This window comes from Chenopodium album, chromosome 19 (genome assembly GCF_948465745.1).
Source record: "Chenopodium album chromosome 19, dcCheAlbu1.1, whole genome shotgun sequence".
Taxonomy (NCBI): domain Eukaryota; kingdom Viridiplantae; phylum Streptophyta; class Magnoliopsida; order Caryophyllales; family Amaranthaceae; genus Chenopodium; species Chenopodium album.
Genome location: NC_137852.1, coordinates 40,808,939 through 40,829,248, shown reverse-complemented (window position 1 = coordinate 40,829,248; position 20,310 = coordinate 40,808,939). Strand labels below are relative to the sequence as shown.

The window sequence follows — 20,310 nt, the reverse complement described above, 5'->3', positions numbered from 1 at the left end:
TTTCACTTGTTTGAACTTTTTAGAGAGAGGAAAAAAAATCTTAAAGAGAGAAATAGAAAATTTATAGAGAAAAAGAAATTCTTCTGATAGAAGACGATGGTTGTGCATTTAGATCGAGTTTCGTGGTGCTTTTGATAATTGTTTTGTTAATGATGTGATTTTTTAATGGAGGCGAATATGTGGATCTGTTAATCAAAGATTGAAGGTAATTTTGAATGAAATTTTGTATTAATTTTTCTTTAATTGTGTTACTTTAGATTTGAATTAGAATATTTTGTAATCATGAAATTCATTGTTTATTTTCCTTTTTGAAATTTGATGAATTTGGATGGATGTTGAATTTAAGAATAATGTGACAAAGGTTGAAGATGATGTTCTTTATAAGATAATGTTATGTTCATTTCTTTAATCTTTACAATTCTATAACATGTTCTTTTCACTTTAACTAAATGTTCTTTTCATTTTAGTTAAATGTTCTTTACCTCTCTATACAATGTTCTTTCCGCTTTTATTTTGGAACGGATGCACCATGCGCATGGTACATCCGCCTCCACGAACCACTAATTGGGTTAATAGTAGTTGAGATCATCATCGACCGCAAGTTTCATCCTTTTTTTCTCTCTCCCTAGTTCTGAAATGCACTTGATGATGAATGAATGAAAAGTATAAGGTTGCTAACTCCACGAGCGTTACTAACGGGGTTAAAATAAAAAATTAAGTCCACGTGGGCAAGAACATAAAGTTGTAATATAACTAATATAATGCGATTTTAGAGGCAAATATTTTCAGAATTGCCACTGTATTAATGGGGGCTTTGCTTGTTTAGTTGCATTCAAGAAAAGTTCAAGAAAAATAAAAAATAGGAGTGTAAACATGAGGATATATGAGAAGGAAGTAAAAAAGGAGGTATGTAGGAGGGAAGAAAATGTGGCTTCTCTAGTTTTGTAAAGGAAAATGTTTTCTATTTTAAATGATGTAATAGGCAAAATTATTTTCCGACCCTTCACAAACCTAACAAAGGAAAATGGAAAAAAAGAGGGAAAATCATTTTCGATGATCATTTTACATCATACTAAACGAGGCCACATAGTAAGTGATTAACAGGTCATTTAAAACTGTTAATCTTATTTACCATTGTACCATTTTGAGAAACAATTTTGTTAATCAATAGCAGAAACTGGGGCAGCCTCGAAACTTTCAATTCTTTTTTATATCCTCTTTGTCTATTTGGCCTCTTTTTTGCTGGAGGAGCATGCTCAATGTTTAGAAAATGGCCAGAGTGGAATTACTACATTTGTGGTTACTTTATGCCATTTTTTTTTGTCAATTTTGAGCTCAATTTGGATTCTTATAAGCTAAAATGACCCACTAAATCTTACCCAAACAATTTTCGCGTAAAAAAGAATAATTGCACTCAAATCGATATTTTTTGATATGCAAATAAGGCATTTACGTTAACTTTTTGCTGATTCCGAGCTCAAGTTGGGTATTTAAGAAATACAATAATCCCTAAAATCTTTTTTAAAGCATTATTCAGCATGCAACTCGAGGAAAAACACTTAATGACGGACCATTAACAGAACCGCAACTAAAACCATTATAAGCAGTAATAAAAGTCAAATTTCCTAGAGCAAGTAACTTTTGATTTTAAGACCATACAAATCGGTTCAATATTTCCATCTGATTTAATCGTACTCACCATACAAATGATACAGTTAACAATTACCTTCCTCAAATGACCGGTTACCCAACTTGAAGAACATACCTCAAAATTAAATCCCGACTTTTTCCGACGAGATCAATCGGAATCTCGTCGGATCTCGCGATCACTCCATTAGGTATACCTTTCTCTCTCCTCTAATGGCGTCCAAATTCGATCATCAATTCCAAATTCAAAAATTCAGATGTTTTTGCAGGTAATTTGAGCTACAAAAATGGAGTGGACTACAATACAACATCTAGATCTTCGACATGTCGGTCGAGAAGCAAAGCCATTGCAGCCTCATGCCGCCGCATTTCATCCCAGTCAAGCCCTAATTGCTACTGCTGTCGGAAAATACATTATTGGTATAATTGCTAAACCTTAATTTTCAATTTGTTGAAATTATGATTATCTTTTTGTGTGATTTTGATTATATGAAGTATGTGATTGTTGCTGTGTGATTGAATTGGTGTATGGTGTTGTTGAATCTTGCTTTGGTGTGTTGTAGAATTTGATGCACTTACTGGGAGTAAGATCTCTACCATTGACATTGGTTCGCCTGTTGTTCGGATGTCGTATAGTCCTACCAGTGGTCATGTTGTGATTGCTATACTCGAGGTAATTTTACGGAATTATCGAATTATACTGCCTTGTTGTAAATTGTACTCATAATTTGCCATTCTCGCAAGATATGAGAGGTGTTGATTTATGGATTATGTTTCACTCTTTAGCTTGATTGATAGTTGATACATATATACGTATTAGAATAGAATTCAAGTTAGGTCTACAACTCATTCACATGTGCTAGCCAGTAATGTGTGTTTTCGTGATTCTTAGAAAAGCAAGGTTTGCCAACTACGGAGTACTAACTATAGATATCTCTTGCTTGAACATGTCTCCTAGCTCGATTTATGCTTGTTTCAACCTGATATTCCCTCCGAATCACCCTTTTTGACAATATGATGTTCCAAAAGTCTCGGTCTACTTCTCAATCATAAGGCAGTCTAAAACCATAATTACCTTAAATTACGAGGGCTTAAATCCATGGGTTGAATCATCATTTTCTCGTAAGACTAGTTGAGGCTTAATATCCGAGCTAAGTCCTCAGAAAAGGCTGCTACAGGATGATTAAACTTCAAGATTCATGGCGAAAGTTCTTTATAAGACTATTACTCTATATTTAATATCAGATCTCAAGTCCCATATCATTCAATACCAGTTCTTTTTTTCGTGTATATATAAGAGATATTGGTTTGGCTTGTTGTTCATTGGATGGACTAAATTCAACTCCATATTGTTCAGGTTATTAACACAATCATCGGGATCCTTATCATCGGGATCCATGTTGTCTATAAATGGCTTTGAGTTATCTATAATCTATGGGAGTGTTAGGTATGAAAGGAGGGTTATGATAAGATATATTATCTAATCGCTTTTTCCTTTATGAATCAATTACCTTTAAGAAATCGAATATAGTCTCATTGACATTTTGTAAGTTCCTCATTTACATGATTTTTATGGTCCCTCTTGCCTCTCACCTCTTTCTTACTGTTTCCCTCCCCCATGTTATGATAAACTTCCTCTGTTTTTATTACTTGCAATATTTTAATAGTATACACTATTCACATACTTTATTTCAATTCCATTTTGTGATTTATATGGGGTTTTGTTAGATTTGTCTCAATGTATACCTTGTTAAAATCTAATTTTTATAATTGTTACAAATGTATAATTAAAGATAAAAACGATTGAAGTTATATATATTGGCAAACGTAAAAACAAGAATTGTTGCAAGTAAAAAAAAAAAAAAAAGCGGAGGAAGTATATGCTGATGATGGTTCCATTGACATACTCCTGTCTACACCAGCTTCTTTATATATTTTCAAGGCTCTGTTTTTGGGGAAGGATGTTGGTATGTATGCGTTTTGGTAGTCACAATGTTGTGATGAGTTAAATTTCTTAGCTGTATGAGAATTGTGAGTGATTACCTCTGGGTAGTTTTCCTCCTTTCTTTGCGTTGTAAAAATGGTTTCTAAGCACTTTTGAACTGACAATTGCTGATAATTCAGTAGCTTGTGAATGAAATGGTGGAAAGGATACGATGTCTCTTTAGATTATTTTTTCAATTTTTAAGATATCTTATAAACTCAAAGGGTGCTTTTGCATCTTAGGGAAAAATAATTAAGGAATATGGGCACTGATGATCATGTCTTTCTTCTTAAACTCTGTTAGTATTTTGGTATGCTCTTCACAGAACTTCGCTGTGGTGTTCTTGTCATAAAAGTTCACTGTGGTGCTCTTGTCTCAAAAATTCACTCTGGTTTTATGCTTAACTTTGAATGAATATGATCTCTCTCTTCATCTCTTGCACTCATGTTGTTGACACTTCAATGTTTAGATCAATTAGTATTAAGTGGATGCTGCCTTCTGGTACCACTTACCGCCGTGATCAGCCCCAAACTAGCATTTGGGGAAAGTATAGTAAAGCTGAGATCCTTAATTTGTCAACAGCTTAAAATCTTTTAATGACATTTCAAATGTTGATGGAGTGTTTTGCTGTTTAGGACTGTACCATTCGCTCCTGTGATTTTGATGCGGAGCAAACTTGTGTTCTTCACTCACCGGAGAGGAAAATGGAACCAATTTCTTCTGATGCTGAAGTTCATATGGCCTTGACTCCTCTCCAACCTGTTGTTTTTTTTGGTTTTCACAAGAAGATGAGTGTAACAGGTTTGTTTGGCACTATTATTATGTGGATAATGAATTTCTATTAGAGGTGCCTGCAGTTCAACTTGTTTGTCTGCATCAAATATACTGTGTAGTGTTTGTTAGGAAGAAAATGGTCTTATATTGGGCAATGTAACATTTATGAGGGGAAGTTGGTTGAAGCTCTTATTCAGGGCTTCAATGTAGTTGTTGCTATTCCAGTTGGAAAAACTAAAACATATCTAGATATAAAACTTACAACATTAATATCAAGTTGATGAAGCATTTCGAAGGTGGGTGATCCTCATATTTCTATGGGCAGGAATATCAATAGCTTTTACTTAATCTGGAATTTATCCAAGGGTTTCTTTCTTCTATTATGAACATTACTGCCTTTAATTAAGATTAGAATCATTGTTTATGTCAGTATTAAGAATTAAGATCATGAACAATTGTGTATTGTTCCTATATTGTTTTTGCTGCTTGTAGAACAACTATTAAATTATTAATACTACCCTATTGTTTTCATGACACCCTCCGTCCTAGATTGTCTTTACACCTTCCTTTTTCACCTGTCCTTGAATACTCGTTACACTTTTATTTTAGGAATGACCCCATCTATGTAACAATACCTCTCTCTTCCTAAGACTAAAAAGTTACCCCCCCCCCCCCCCTCCTTATGCTTTCTCATTCAATAAAATAATAAATAAAATTAATACCTCACTATTTCTTACCACATCTGCTTTTCAATGATAGTACAATGAATGACCCAACAGCCACTTGTTGCCTTAAAATTATTGCCAAAATGTTGAAGGATATTTATTATTGTTGTTGTGGTTGTGGCAGTATCTAGCTTTGGATAACTGGAGTTTGAGAAAAAGATTGGTTTATATAGCTAGGAGGGGAGATGAGGCATCCGTGTTTGATTTAATTATTGTGTGCATGATGTGAACTTTCTGCCTTAATGGCTCTACTTTTTTCTTTTTTTTTTTCTTTTTTTTTTTTTTTTTTTTTTTTTTTTTTTTTTTTAAGCAATTCCACTTATTTATACTCTTTAAGCAGTTGTCGGAACTGTTGAGGGCGGCAGGTCTCCCACAAAAATAAAGACAGATTTGAAGAAACCTATTGTGAATCTTGCTTGTCATCCCCGACTTCCAGTTCTGGTATTTCCATTGCTTGATGTCCTGCTCACTTTTTCTTTGCTGCTCATAATCTGTTTGACCATCGATTCTGAGCTTTATGAGGCTGTGATTTCAGTACGTAGCTTATGCAGAAGGGCTGATTAGAGCTTACAACATTCATACGTATGCGGTTCTCTACACATTACAACGTAAGACTGGAGTATCATTCTTGCCTTCCTATTTAGATTGCTTTGCAGCAGCATGGATACATATGTATATGCCTCACTTTAACCTGATGTTGCAGTTGATAATACTATAAAGCTACTTGGTGCTGGTGCCTTTGCTTTTCATCCAACACTAGAGTGGATGTTTGTTGGTGACAGGCGGGGTACACTTTTGGCATGGGATGTGTCTACAGAGAGACCAAGTATGATTGGAATGTAAGATCCTTTTTAATTACCTTTAATAAGTGTCTCAATATGACTTGTTTCTTGATTAAGCTGTTTGTTAATTACTCCCTCCGTCCCCTTTTGATAGTCCCTTATGGGTAAATTTTAGTCCCAAAATGTTCACCCCATTTGTTTTTTCCAACAACCATTAATATTAATTTTTTACCAAAATTTCCTCCAATTTGCAACAATACTTGTGCAAATTTAAATTTCCCATGTAAATTTTATTTTCCCATGTACTTTTATTACTTTCTCTCTCTACTTTTTTGCATACCCAATGTCAATTTACTTTTTCAATGTAATTTTACTATCCTTATTTATGTTTATTAATTCCCGTGAAAAATGCCCATAAGGGACTATCAAAAGGGGACGGAGGTAGTATGAATTATTATCTGTCCTTTTAACTTGGGTCCTTCCTCCTTACTATTTTGTTTTATTACAATTATCTGCATATAAAATTGTGACATAAGTCATGCGCAATGTATCACTCTTTAAAATTAAAATCTATTTCAGAACACAAGTGGGTTCCCAACCTATCACATCAGTTGCTTGGCTGCCAGCATTGCGGTTGATAGCTACTTTGTCAAAAGATGGTTCACTTCAAGTCTGGAAAACACGGGTGGTACTAAATCCCAATAGAGCGCCTATGCAAGCAAATTTCTTTGAGCCTGCTGGTTAGAAAATTCTTTTACTCTTTTCATTGCTGACAAATTTGTGTAATTAATCTTATTTTTAGTAAGATTATTAGTTTATCAAGCTGAACTCTAGAGGATTCAGGGTCGTGTTCTCTGCTTCAAGAATTCTAGATATGTTTTAACTGAATCCTGGGTATGAAACTTATCTCACATTACCCTGTTATTTCTGTACGAGAAAGAATTAGTTGCTGTAATCTGTTTAATGTTCACCTTTTGTAAAAAAATATTAAATAATCATATATCGTTAAATGCTCTGTAAATAATTATCAAGTGTTTTTACGCAGATTAACAGAACCCGTAAAAGATCCCTCTTGGTTTATTGTTAGAAACAACAGTTATTATTTATAAATTTTAATATAAAGGACTTAATAATTTTGAAAAGTGCGCAAGGTGCATTCAGGCTCGAGAGCTGGTGCCTTAGCTTTGCTAGGCACAAGGACCTAAAAAAGGCGCATGTCTATGTGCTTTTTTCTAGGTTGCAGGCGCAGAGCTTTTTGCACTTTATATTGTGGCCTTTGTAGGGTGTCGATAGCTTTTGTGTATTATAAGTTTTTTAAAAACACCACGTGGCTTTGCAACAGTCAGTTTACTTAAATACTAAAGGAGAGAGACGAGACAAACTCTATTCAGTTTTCCTATCCAATCATAGAGACATTTTTGGCTGAATTAAGTTGAGCTATTGTAACAGACTAGACAAACTCTAGTAACAGAGTGATAAGCTTGAGGGAAGTGTTATTAGCTTCTTTGCCTATAGGCTGTGGCAGTTATTGTTGGTCTACTGCCCTTCTTTTCAGCATATTCTTTGTAGAAATCTTCCTGTAGCTGCTTCTTACACCAATAAAGTAGCCTCAGAAGAAGCGAATAAAATCTGAAAAATCCTCAGTCAAAAATCTTAATCAGTCAAAGTCTAATTTTTTTAGATAATTTTTTATTAACTATGTAAACAAATCTATTACACTTGTTGAACAATCTATCATAGAGAGTATTATGAATGCTTGGCATGTGTGTTTTAGCTCCCTTTCTCTCTATGTGTGTATATGTTTGAGCGTTTGTGTCATCGATGAGACAGTATTTGGAGGTGCATGTACTTTAGTCCACAGAAATCCAGGAGAAGTTATACTTTTTAGCCAAGTATAAACGATTCATTTTGTAAGAGCTTGTTGTGGTTGCAGCTTGATGTAAGCTGTTCTTTGAAGCTGCTATCATTTTCTTTTCTCTCATGTGTACAAATTATCTCTCTCTTGTGTAGCTATTGAATCTCTCGACATTCCAAAGATTCTGTCTCAGCAGGGTGGAGAAGTTGCTTATCCATTGCCACGTGTCAGAGCTCTAGAAGTTCACACTAAACTAAATATGGCCTCATTACTATTTGCAGTTGAGTATATTTATCTGAATGAATTTTCTTGGCTTATCACTTAATTTTTGCAGGTCTGATATATATATATATATATTTTTTATCTTTTAGAAAATGGCAAATGTAGACAATGTTAAAAACAAGGCATTCACTAGAGAAGGAAGGAAACAACTCTTTGCTGTTCTCCAAAGTGCAAGGGGATCTTCAGGTGATAAGAAATTGTTTTTAGCTTCTTTATTCTAAATGCATTGCCATAATGTTTCTTTGAGATGCTTCAATGCCTGTTTCCTTTGAAGATGTGCTAGAAGCTGGACGTACAAGTGCACTAAGATTTTCTTTTATTTAAACTTCAAGTCTTTTTGACGATGTGATTTAACTATTGTTTAGTGACAAAGAAATAGGCTTTGGCATCTTATACTGCTAGTCAAATATAGATTTGTAGCTTCCATGCTGTTTCTTTATCACCTCACTTGTATTTTTAGAGATTTGAAGTTTTTGATTGAAGTCACTTGTTGCTGCCTCCTTGCTTAACTTTGAGTTGCAATGAAATCTTGGACTAGGACTGTATTTGACGCTCTTTCTAAGACTTGAGCAATGCCAATTGTACACTATTTTCAAAGGAGACAATTAAGTAGGGATAAAACCTAGCAAACATATGTTTATGCTAGGGTGATAGACTGAGCACAACTTCTAGAAATGTTTGTGATAGGGTGATATACTGAGCACAACTTCTAGAAATGTTGGTTTGACTTAACTTATTATTTGCTCTGCCAGCTTATCGTCAATTCTTGTTCTGTGGTACTTATTTACGAAGTATTTTCTTATGAAGCATAAAATGTTTATATATATATATATATATATATATATATATATATATATATATATATATATATATATATATATTTTCATGTGATAGTACATGTTGTTATCTATCCATCAATTAGCCCCTTTCTCATTCTAGAAAATATCTTATTTTGTGAGTATTGAATGCTGTTCCAAGTTTCTCCAATGTTCACGTTCCACATATTTTGGTAATTATAAAAGCAATGAAACAATTTCTCATGTTAGATATCGCTTTATCTTGCCGTTCAGTACTGATAACTTTTCTTTCTAGGGCAATTGTTCATTTTTATTGATGTAACCTTTGATTGCAGCATCTGTTTTGAAGGAAAAACTTGCTGCTTTGGGCTCTTCTGGAGTACTGGCTGACCACCAGTTGCAAGCACAATTGCAAGAGCATCATTTGAAAGGGTGGGTTAAGATGCTGTTTTAATTTTAACTTTTTCCCCTATTGCTTTCATATGAAAGGAGATTTTTTAAAGTGATATTTACAGTTGCTTTTCCTATTTAATAATCAATGCCAACACAATGAATATTCATTCGGCTTCCCGTTTTAGTGTGAGTCTACTAGATGGATTTTGAGCAAAGAGCACCTTTTGATGAGAGACTAGAATATAAGGCTTCAAGGAAACTATTCTTTACTGATCTGTATGAAGCCAGTAGGTGAACAATGGTATTTGTGGGTATCTGAACCTGAGGTTCTAGGTAAGGGGTCAATATATATTGAGCGGAATAAGAGACCCTTCGAGCATTGGTAAATTAGAAATCCTGGCAAATTCAAAACTTAAAATTAGTTAATGTTTTACTTCACATTCTGCATTTGTTACACAACAATCTATCAAGCCAAGCAAGGATAGTGGGGGGGGGGGGGGGGGGGGGGGAATATTATTGGACTATTGGTTTGAGTTCTGAAAGAATTTGATGTTACAAGAAATGCTTATATATGAATTGGATCTCGGTGTTGATTAATTGGTTTTATTTTTCACTAGTTGATTTGTACACCATAGGGATGAGGGCCATGTGGCTGCATGTTGGATTAGGGTTTAAATACCCGCTATACATATTTTTTTTTCTCTAAAAATCTTGTTTTGCCTTATATTCTATAAAGTAAGAGGATTTCAAAATCTTTCATATTGCTTCCTTCCCTTTCTAAACTCTACACTTACATAACTATCCTTCTTAAAAAAATCATTTTGCTTTTTTTTTTTTTTTTTTTTTTTTTTTTTTTTTTTGTGGAGTAGTTGTACCATGTGTTCACAGCTTCACACTATGTTCTTAACAAGCAAGCCATATGAAAGAGTTTATCCTTAAAAGCGAACAGGGATTGTCTTTTAAGGTATTCTGTTTATCTGTTTAAACTTGAAAGAACTACAGATAAACAGAAGGCCTTAAAGCTTCTTACCCATGATTGTCTTTCTTTAATCCTTATGTCATTTTGTGTGTTGTTAGACCTTTTTAAATGTTCCGCTGCTCACTTGGTTTGTAGCACTGCTAGAGACACTAAACATCGGTGTTGGCCAGTTGGCCCCGCTTGTGCCTGCTATGCGCACACAAGTGCAGCGACTAACGCCTCCCTGTTGTAGCCAATTGGCAAAAGTGCTCCTTATGAATCAAACGCTTACTTTTGCTTCATAAGTATTCGTCCCTTTCCACACAAGATCTGCACCCTTGCTGCTTAGTAGGCAAGGGCGTGTTGCGTGATTCGTTTTCAAAACACTCAAACCTTCTAAAAGGATTGATAAATTGATATAGTGTCTGTTACACCATGATTTGATATGCTACTGTAGAAATCTTTCTCAAGTTCAGGCATCTTACATTTACTCAATTTACAATATCATTGCATCGGCATTTTTTCACTATGCATATCAATACATAATCGACAATATTGTTATCATAGGATCAATCAATTAACAAAGGGTGATAGTCTTTTATTTTATTTATTTATATGTATATTTTTTGTGTCAATATCATGGTATTTAATTGTTGATCGAAGTTGATAGCTCTAGTTAAACCTTTTACTAAGGCTATGTTCAGTTCAGCTTATATAAGTTGATATCATATTTTGATCTGACCACATCAGATCTTTTCAAATCTTTCTATTTGCGTTTATTTTATTGTTGAATATCTTCATTTTCATAATTTAAATTTTTTTTTTTTTTGAAAATTTCATTTATGGAAAGCACAAATTAATACGAATTTAATGACGTCTCATTTGATACTATTTATCTTACGAATTAGTGTACAAATTAGGTCAATGTTTGGTCAAATTTAGAAATCAGATCAGATGAAATAAGAAAAATTCATACCAAATTAGATCATGTGAACTGAACATAGCCCGATAAGAAAATGTGAAATTAGTCATTGTTCTGGCTAAATGACAATTGTTGAACACTTGCACTTTAAACTAGGAAAAGTAGGAAAAGCTCGGTACCTCTCTGTTGAAAAACAGCTTTTTCATTTGTTTTTTCAATATAAATTGATTTAGTTTCTTCATATCTGATTAAGTTTTTCTCTATTATGCCAGACAAAATCAGCTTACAATTGCTGACATTGCGCGGAAGGCTTTCCTGTACAGTGTATGTTGCTGCATTTTCTTATACTTGAAAAATTATTGTGGACCTTTATGCTGTAGGGGAAGTTCCATCTTATGACTATAATGCACTACTGCACATTTGATTCTGTTGTTATGAATGTTGAGCCATTTCTGTTTATGGCCTTTTTTTTTTCTTTCCTAAGGCATATCTGATTGGTAACTGTGGAACCTTTGTTGTCACTTTGGCCCTGGAAACATATTTTCTTTTCTTTTGTATGGAACTATGGATGTGCCACAGTTAGATGCTATTACAGTATATTATAAGTTGGTGACATTCTATGATCAGTAACTGCTTGGAATTATGTTTGCTATTGCTGTAGATAATATAATTCATGGAATTGGTTATTATCAAGAAATTGCTTACATCAATAGATAGTATTTTCATCAGTGTTTACATATTTCTATCAGTCTCATTAATAACATTGAGTCAAAGGGTTTCCAGTTCTTTGTTCAACACACTTGTTTCTGTGATATATAATTCCAGTTGGGAAACTACTATTCCTTTTGAAGTAAGTTGCTCTTGATACTTATTCCTTCATGTATTCTTCTATTTTCTATTTTGTTTCACAGCATTTCTTGGAGGGGCATGCCAAAAGTGCTCCAGTTGCTCGTTTGCCTCTCATCACCTTACTAGATAATAGTAACCATCTTAGACATCTTCCTGTTTGTCAGGTACATCTTTCACTGGTCCCAGTAAACTGTAATTTGATATCTTTTTCATTTCAATAAACTTATCTGCCTTGAAATTTGTATTTCATTTCAGCCATTTCATTTGGAGCTTAATTTTTTCAATAAAGCAAATCGGGTTCTGCATTATCCTGTCAGAGCTTTCTACATGGAAGGTGTAAATCTCATGGCCTATAATCTATGTTCTGGAGCAGACAGTATTTACAAAAAGCTTTACAGCTCGGTACTAAGGCTAACTTCTGTATAGTAGTTTTTTTGTAAGTGTTGTGTTGTTTTTGTGTATCTGCTTCCATGATCATGTCTTTAACTCTTTCCTTTTTTTGTTGTTGTTTTCAGATTCCTGGAAATGTTGAATATCAACCAAAGAGTGTTGTTTATAGTAGGAAGCAGAATTTATTTCTTGTTATTTTTGAGTTAAGTGGTGCAGCAAATGAAGTTGTTCTCTACAAAGAAAATACTGATACCCGATTGGCGAATAGTAAAGACAGTACAGTCAAAGGTTGGTACATATAGAAACCAATTTCAGGTCTTCATGTGGAAAAATATTCACACTGGATTTTGTATTGGTGTAGGTCAAGATGCAGCGTTCATTGGTCTTGATGATAGCCAGTTTGCTATTCTTGACAGTGATAAGATTGGACTTGCTTTGTATATACTTCCTGGAATGTCATCTAAAGAACTTGATGACAAGAACAAAGCAGCACTTGAAGAAAATCCTACAGCAGATCTGGCTGCTGATCCTGCTCCAACAAGTTCTGTCAAGGGTCCAGTGCATTTTATGTTCGAATCTGAAGTTGACCGTATCTTCTCTACTCCATTAGGTAATTACGAAAGAAAATTTATATCTTTGATTTTCACTTTTATTTTTGAATATATTGCTGATCCATTTTTTTAATTGCAGAATCCACCTTGATGTTTGCTTCTCATGGAAATCAGATTGCTTTGGCAAAGATTGTGCAAGGATATCGTCTATCAAGCAGTGATGGCCATGGCCATTATATACCAACAACAGCTGAAGGGCGGAAGTCAATCAAGCTGAAAGCGAATGAGATAGTACTCCAGGTGATATTTGATACAGTGATGAGAGATATTTTTCGTTACAATCACATTTATGCACTGATTACTTACCTCTTAAGAGGCATTTGGTTAATGTTGATGTCTGTTGGTTGACTACCTTTGTAGGTTCATTGGCAGGAGACTCTTAGAGGTCAAGTAGCTGGGATAATGACTACTCATAGAGTTATTATTGCTTCAGCAGATTTGGAGATTTTGGCTAGTAGCTTAGCAAAATTTGATAGAGGACTTCCCTCAATATCCTTTGTCAATTGGGCACCATTTTTCAGTTTTTGGATCTCGTAATTAAGAATATATATAGAACTTGTTGAACTTGACTTTTTTAATACTTTAGATCTCTTCTGTGGATTGGTCCTGCTCTCCTTTTTTCTACTACTACAGCAATCAGTGTGCTTGGATGGGATGGAAAAGTGAGGACTATCTTGTCAACTAGCTTGCCAAATGCAGGTATAGTGATGCCTTCTATCACTCTTTTGTCTACAATATGTTATAGTCTATCCATCTCTAATGCCTAACAATTCCGTCTTGGAATTTGCCAAAATTGATATTCTACTGTTTTGTATAGTATGCATCAACTTGTGCCCATTATTGCACTAGCGTCTAGTATAAGTATATTATGTGTTTTAAAATAATTTAATGAAAACTCTTTCCAAAACTTTCTATTATGTCAAAGTGGACTTTAGGACAGAGGTTATCTGAGCAATAAGCTATCTGTTGAAATTTCTTACTTTTCAAGTGGCAACTTTTTAGATGTATATGTGAATGGGTGTAAATTTACTTTCTTTACTGCAGTTCTTGTGGGAGCATTAAATGATCGCTTGTTGCTAGCAAACCCAACAGACATAAGCCCCAGGCAAAAGAAGAAAATTGAGATAAAAAGCTGTCTTGTTGGACTTCTTGAGCCTCTTCTTATCGGATTTGGAACAATGCAGCAATACTTTGAGCAGAAGCTTGATCTTCCTGAAACATTATATCAGATCACATCAAGGTATTCTTAGAAGTAATATGACTGGAATGCTTATTTTTGGGACTTGTGTCCTTTTGTGATTTGTATAGGGTGCCCTGTGTCTAATTTCCTTGTCATTGTGACCTTCCATCTGACTTGTTCATAATAATCCCGGTGAAGGTTTGACAGCCTTCGCATTACTCCTAGATCACTTGATATATTAGCTAGGGGCACTCCAGTTTGTGGAGATCTTGCCGTGTCATTATCCCAAGCAGGTCCACAGTTTACTCAGGTGACTATTGAGTTATATTTCAAAGATTATGATACAGTTATAGTTTTACAATAATTATTTTCCTCACTTGCAATTTTGGAAATGTACCTAGGTGCTGCGAGGAAGTTATGCCATCAAGGCCCTTCGTTTCTCTACTGCTTTGTCCGTGTTGAAAGATGAATATCTGCGTTCAAGAGATTACCCTCGATGTCCCCCGACATCTCATTTGTTTCATCAGTTCCGAGAGTTGGGATATGCCTGTATCAAGTATGTTGATAGTCCAAATACTTCTGAAGTTTTCTTTCTCATATGGCCTTGATGATATTTTTTGACTTGTTTCTAGAGAGGTGAATTATTAGTAATTATCTTCATTTACACACATGCTTCCAAAATATGTAACATTATTCATAGTGACTTAATTTTTGTGTTGGTGCCTCCCGTGCTGCTGATCTGTGAATGTTTCTTTCTTTCAGAAGTCACTAATGGATGTTTTTGTAGGAAATATTTCTCTTTTTGGTTCCCCCCTTCCCCAAGAAAAAAAACACACTCTAAGTTTTGTCCATCCAAATTCCAATCCAACACACTTGCCAAATGCCCCACTCACTAGTTTGGCTTGTTTGCCAATTCCATTCAGGAAGAATTACCTGAAAAAAAATATTCAGAGGGAGTTATATATATGGAATGAGAAATTATGCATTGCCCTTTTTTTTTTCTTTTGGTTATAAATTTCATTTGTGAAGATGGTTTTGAATAGAAGCAGTCGTAGCATTTTTTTCGTGCAAATGATTTTGCCCTTCTTTTCCTAGATAACAGATAAGTTGCAAATGCAATTGCAGGTATGGACAGTTTGACAGTGCTAAGGAAACATTTGAAGTTATTTCAGATTATGAAAGCATGCTTGATCTATTTATATGCCACCTCAATCCTAGTGCAATGCGACGTCTTGCACAGAAACTGGAAGAAGATGGTGCTGATCCAGAGTTGAGGAGATGTTGTGAAAGAATTTTACGAATTCGTTCCACTGGGTGGACACAAGGCATTTTTGCTAACTTTGCTGCTGAAAGTGTGGTTCCGAAAGGACCTGAATGGGGAGGTGGAAACTGGGAAATTAAAACACCAACAAATATGAAGGATATACCTCAATGGGAACTAGCTGCTGAGGTAATGCCATACATGAAAACTGATGATGGGCCTATCCCTGCGATTGTGACAGATCATGTTGGTGTTTATCTTGGCTGTATAAAAGGAAGAGGAAATGTTGTTGAAGTGAGAGAAGATAGTTTGGTGAAAGCTATTACATCTGCGGCTTCTGACGGTAAGCCAAACGGGATCTCTACTTTGGCTGATTCGATATCAAGCAAGGGAGCTACTGCAGCTGATTCGAAGGGTGCTTCATTGATGGGTCTAGAAACACTTACCAAACAGTCTTCAGGATCTGCTGCTGCAGATGAACAAGCAAAAGCTGAGGAAGAATTTAAGAGGTCACTGTATGGTACTTCTGGTGGTGATAGTAGTGATGATGAAGAGGGTGAGTCAAAAACTAAGAAATTTCAAATCAGAATTCGAGATAAACCGCTTTCATCTGCTACTGTGGATGTCAATAAAATCAAAGAAGCCACGAGGCAGTTTAGTTTGGTCCCGCCAATGGGTAGGACCAAGTCATCAGCTGGTGGATCTCAGGACCTTGGCCACACATTCCAACCCCCCGTTACAGCAACCAGCATGGGCTCAGCTCCCCCTATTTATGCTGCTCCCGGGGATTTCTTTGGTTCTGATGCACTAGCTCAACCACCTGCTGGTTCACAGCCACCACCAGTGGTGAAGGGAGGTGGGGCAGCTGTTGGGCCTATTCCCGAAGACTTTTTCCAAAACACTATCTCTTCTCTTCAAGTTGCAGCTTCACTTGCTCCTCCAGGGACTGTGATTTCTAAACTGGATCAAAACTTTCAAGGGGTTGGAGGCCATCAGGTTGCAACTAGTCAACCTAGTTCGTCTGCAAATAATGTTGGTTTTGCAGATGGTGGTGTACCCCCTGAAGTGACTCAACAAACTGCATTTTCAACTGAATCAATTGGGCTTCCAGATGGAGGGATTCCACCACAATTTGTGGGTCAGAATGTTGTCCCGCCACAGCCTCAGATTCAAGCCACTCAGCTGTCTAGTTCCTCTCAACCTCTGGACCTTAGTGTATTAGGAGTGCCTCCTGGTGCAGCAGACTCTGAAAAGCCTCCTGCACAACCCATTCCAACTTCTGTACGTCCGGGACAGGTGAATTTCCCCGTCTTTCTATGTTTGCATTTTGTATATCTTTGCCAGCTATCTTGAATTTCCTTTTGCTCTATTGGTTAAGATTTCATTTTATGCTTTGTTATGTTACTCTCTTATGAATCTTCATATCTCAGGCCCGATTTTTTTTCTTAATCTTTTTTCTATCTAGTCACTTTGCTCCATTGTTTTTGTAGTTTTCTGTAGGAAGTCCAAATATATTAACAAAAATATTTTCGACGGGCAAATTTCTCATCAAGTTAACTTCTTCACATGTTGTTTATGTAGTTTTCTGTAGGAAGTCCAAATATATAACAAAAATATTTTCAATCGGCAAATTCTTGAGTCTTCTCTAATTGTGTCTACACTCACTTTGAAGCAGGTTCCTCGTGGGGCAGCTGCTCCAGTATGCTTTAAGACTGGACTGGCGCACCTTGAGCAGAATCAGCTACCAGATGCATTATCCTGTTTTGATGAATCTTTCCTTGCTCTAGCCAAAGATCACTCACGCGGTTCTGATATTAAGGCCCAAGCCACTATCTGTGCTCAGTATAAGATTGCAGTTACTCTGCTTCAGGTATTTTTTCTATAAACAACCTTTGGAAGATCAGGATCTTCCCTTTATCACCAATGTTTCCTTCTGTTGTCTTCTTATTAGAGGTTATTATGACCCAAGTTGTTTTCCTGCATTCTTGGTGTGCTGCTATGCTGAATTGCAGCTACTGGTATTTTGCTTTGTGGTTTGGGCATTCCATGACCTTGGGCCCTTAGCCAAATATATCTGGCTGAAATGCTGAGTAGCAGTTGCAGTCTGTGTGAAGTAGACAGTAAAACCTAATGGCTTTATTAATTTGTATACAGTTTTGCTGTAGATGTGTTTTTTTGCATAAACCTATATGTTTGAATGTATATCTATCCGTTTTTTAAAAAATTCTACCTATAACTTTAAACCATTTACCTAACCCACATTAATTTTCAGGAAATTGGACGGCTTCAAAGAGTTCAAGGCCCTCGTGCTATTAGTGCAAAAGATGAGATGGCCCGATTGTCCAGGCATCTTGGTTCATTGCCTCTTCTTGCAAAACATCGCATAAGCTGCATAAGAACTGCTATAAAACGGAACATGGAGGTCCAAAACTATGCTTATTCGAAACAGATGCTCGATCTCTTATTCTCTAAAGCACCTCCTGGCAAACAAGAGGAGTTGAGGAGCCTGATTGACTTATGTGTCCAAAGGGGCTTAACCAACAAATCAATCGATCCCATGGAAGACCCATCACAATTCTGTGCTGCCACCCTCAGCCGTTTATCCACAATTGGTTATGATGCTTGTGATCTCTGTGGTGCTAAATTTGCTGCATTATCAGCACCTGGTTGCATTATATGTGGTATGGGAAGCATCAAAAGGTCAGACTCTTTAGCAGGTCCTGTTCCCTCACCATTTGGCTAGGGTTAATGAATTGATTGGATTTCAAAATGAGATGAAACCATTGTTTCTGTCTCACAATTTTCGGGCAAGTTGTGATGTTTTTGACTGGCTGACTGCTGTGCAAGACGTAGTTGATATCCTTTAATTTCTATTACACCCACATTATTTACCCCCTTTCCTTTTTTTTTTTTTTTTTCGTTTGTCTTTAGAGGTTGTGAAAAGAGGAAGGGGTTGTTTCACCAGGTTTTGTCCCGAGCATATGTGTGTATTTGTGTATGTATAACGAGATTTTTTTTTTTCTTGGGAAGGAAAATGCATATAGTATGTAGCTGTTATTACCCCTGTATAATACTGAGTAGTTCAAACTATCCATTAATTATACCATCTTGGATATTTAGAGAAACTGTAGTTGAAAATGGTTGCTTCTGTAAATGCCATCCAGTTTTGACATTGTGTATTCGCCTTTTCTGTTTTAGAGGAGAAAAATGTGTGTAGAACTTGGGGAGGGTTACAGAAAATTTTCGTTTGTGTGCTTGATGTTTAACCTAATTTGGGTATTTTTTAAGTTTGTAGATCTAAACTAGAGTACGTTATGTGAAAATTTGCCAAAACTCAGGCAATTAAAATGGATATTTTCTTGAAAAAACGAAAGGTTCTTTTTTTTTTTTGAAAGAAAAACAAGAGGTTCTTTTAATAGTTGTAATCAGTGAATTAATTCTTGTGGAAGTAAGATGGATGTAGGACGAGTTGAGGCATGTCAAGAAATGAGGAGTATTTGATTTTTGGGTTTTTCTACACAATAACCCTGTTTTTTTCACTTTTCTACGTTGTGCCCCAACATATATGACTTTCTACACGGTAACCCCAATATACCTTTTGTTTCCATACGGTAACCTTGCCGTTATCCTGCCGTTAAAAAATTCCGTTAGTGGGGCCCTCTCTCCATTTATTAATATTATTTTTATCGAATTGGTATTCCGTCAAAGGTTTCGGGGGCTATTTTAGCCCTTAGGGGTCCAAATTGAGTTCAGATCTGGCAAAAAATACCAATTCGATAAAAATAATATTAATAAATGGAGAGAGGGCCCCACTAACGGAATTTTTTAACGGCAAGGTTACCGTATAGAAACAAAAAGTATATTGAGGTTACCGTGTAGAAAGTCATATATGTTGGGGCACAACGTAGAAAAGTGAAAAAAACAGGGTTACTGTGTAGAAAAACCCTTGATTTTTTTTAAGTTATGTGCAAAAAACAAAAATTAAATAAAATAAAATAAAATTTGAAAGGTAGTACTCGTAGTGGTTATACAAATTAAAAGACTATGCTGATTTTGTTGGTCAATCATTACTTTATTTTACCATTTAAATATTTACAAGATTTGCAATTTTACATTCTTCTATATGACCAATTTTTGTGAGTTATATGCAAGGAAATAAATCATTATTTTTTTATTTTTTTTTAAGATTCAATTCGTCACGATGTATATAGATATTATCAAAATATGAAATCTATTTAGTTTGAAAAAAATTGTTAAGAGTAGTACGAATTTTGGTTGGTCTTCCAAAAATAAAACGACTTTTTGTTTATTCTAAAAATGATGCAACCTTTTAGAGGCATTTGTTCAAAATAGAATGTGTTGATAACCTATTTGATAGGTTAAGCGATAGACATCAGTAGTTGAAGAGAACGAAGCCTTCCTTATAAGGGGGTTGAAATCTCAACCTAGCAGAGACCTTTTGGTAGAACTTCTACACCATAGCTATTTATGTATTTATGTATTATGGCACAAGCTATACGTGTTAGGAATGTTCACCTGTTTCTTAATAGTTGGATTACTCTAGAAGTTTAAGGTCGTGCAATAACCTAGCATTACCGCGCTTTATATATCTTCAATGATACAAAGACAATTAAGAATTTACCCTAAATTTGTCATGATATCTTTGAATTTATTTAATGAGTCTAAGTATCTAGTCAAAGCACTTCTTTCACTTTCCTAACTATTACTATTTCATTATTATTGTTAAACTCAGATAAAATTAACAAAGCTAGATATGCAATATATTTACGTTACTTTATTTCCTTTCACAATATCAAGAAACAATTTATTACCTTCAATTAAAAATATAAGTACAGTTCGTGTTTGAATCTAATTGGTCTTGACTATTTCAACACTGACA

At 35.3% G+C, this 20,310-nt stretch overlaps 1 protein-coding gene across 1 annotated transcript; it reads left to right on the top strand.

Annotated features, from left to right (window-relative positions):
* The first annotated feature begins 1,612 nt into the window (after positions 1 to 1,612).
* Positions 1,613 to 18,589, top strand: LOC145593690 (uncharacterized). The gene is made up of 25 exons (XM_081650009.1): positions 1,613 to 1,838; positions 1,917 to 2,067; positions 2,211 to 2,320; positions 4,267 to 4,432; positions 5,471 to 5,571; positions 5,666 to 5,738; positions 5,834 to 5,969; positions 6,492 to 6,652; positions 7,923 to 8,047; positions 8,139 to 8,235; positions 9,182 to 9,278; positions 11,392 to 11,443; positions 12,031 to 12,132; positions 12,224 to 12,370; positions 12,484 to 12,646; positions 12,720 to 12,968; positions 13,049 to 13,209; positions 13,330 to 13,458; positions 13,551 to 13,668; positions 14,014 to 14,209; positions 14,348 to 14,459; positions 14,551 to 14,705; positions 15,275 to 16,706; positions 17,086 to 17,280; positions 17,683 to 18,589. Exons 2-25 carry the CDS (start codon positions 1,935 to 1,937, stop codon positions 18,151 to 18,153), a joined length of 4,881 nt encoding a protein of 1,626 aa, XP_081506135.1. The 5' UTR covers positions 1,613 to 1,838; positions 1,917 to 1,934; the 3' UTR covers positions 18,154 to 18,589.
* The last annotated feature ends 1,721 nt before the right edge of the window (positions 18,590 to 20,310 follow it).

Bases quoted from the DNA above. Each gene is read 5' to 3' on its own strand.
- LOC145593690 (XM_081650009.1), top strand. From the start codon at position 1,935: ATGGAGTGGACTACAATACAACATCTAGATCTTCGACATGTCGGTCGA. The intron at 12,647-12,719 runs GTTGGTACATAT...GTATTGGTGTAG, and splicing joins TAAAGACAGTACAGTCAAAG to GTCAAGATGCAGCGTTCATT. The intron at 13,669-14,013 runs GTATAGTGATGC...TCTTTACTGCAG, and splicing joins AACTAGCTTGCCAAATGCAG to TTCTTGTGGGAGCATTAAAT.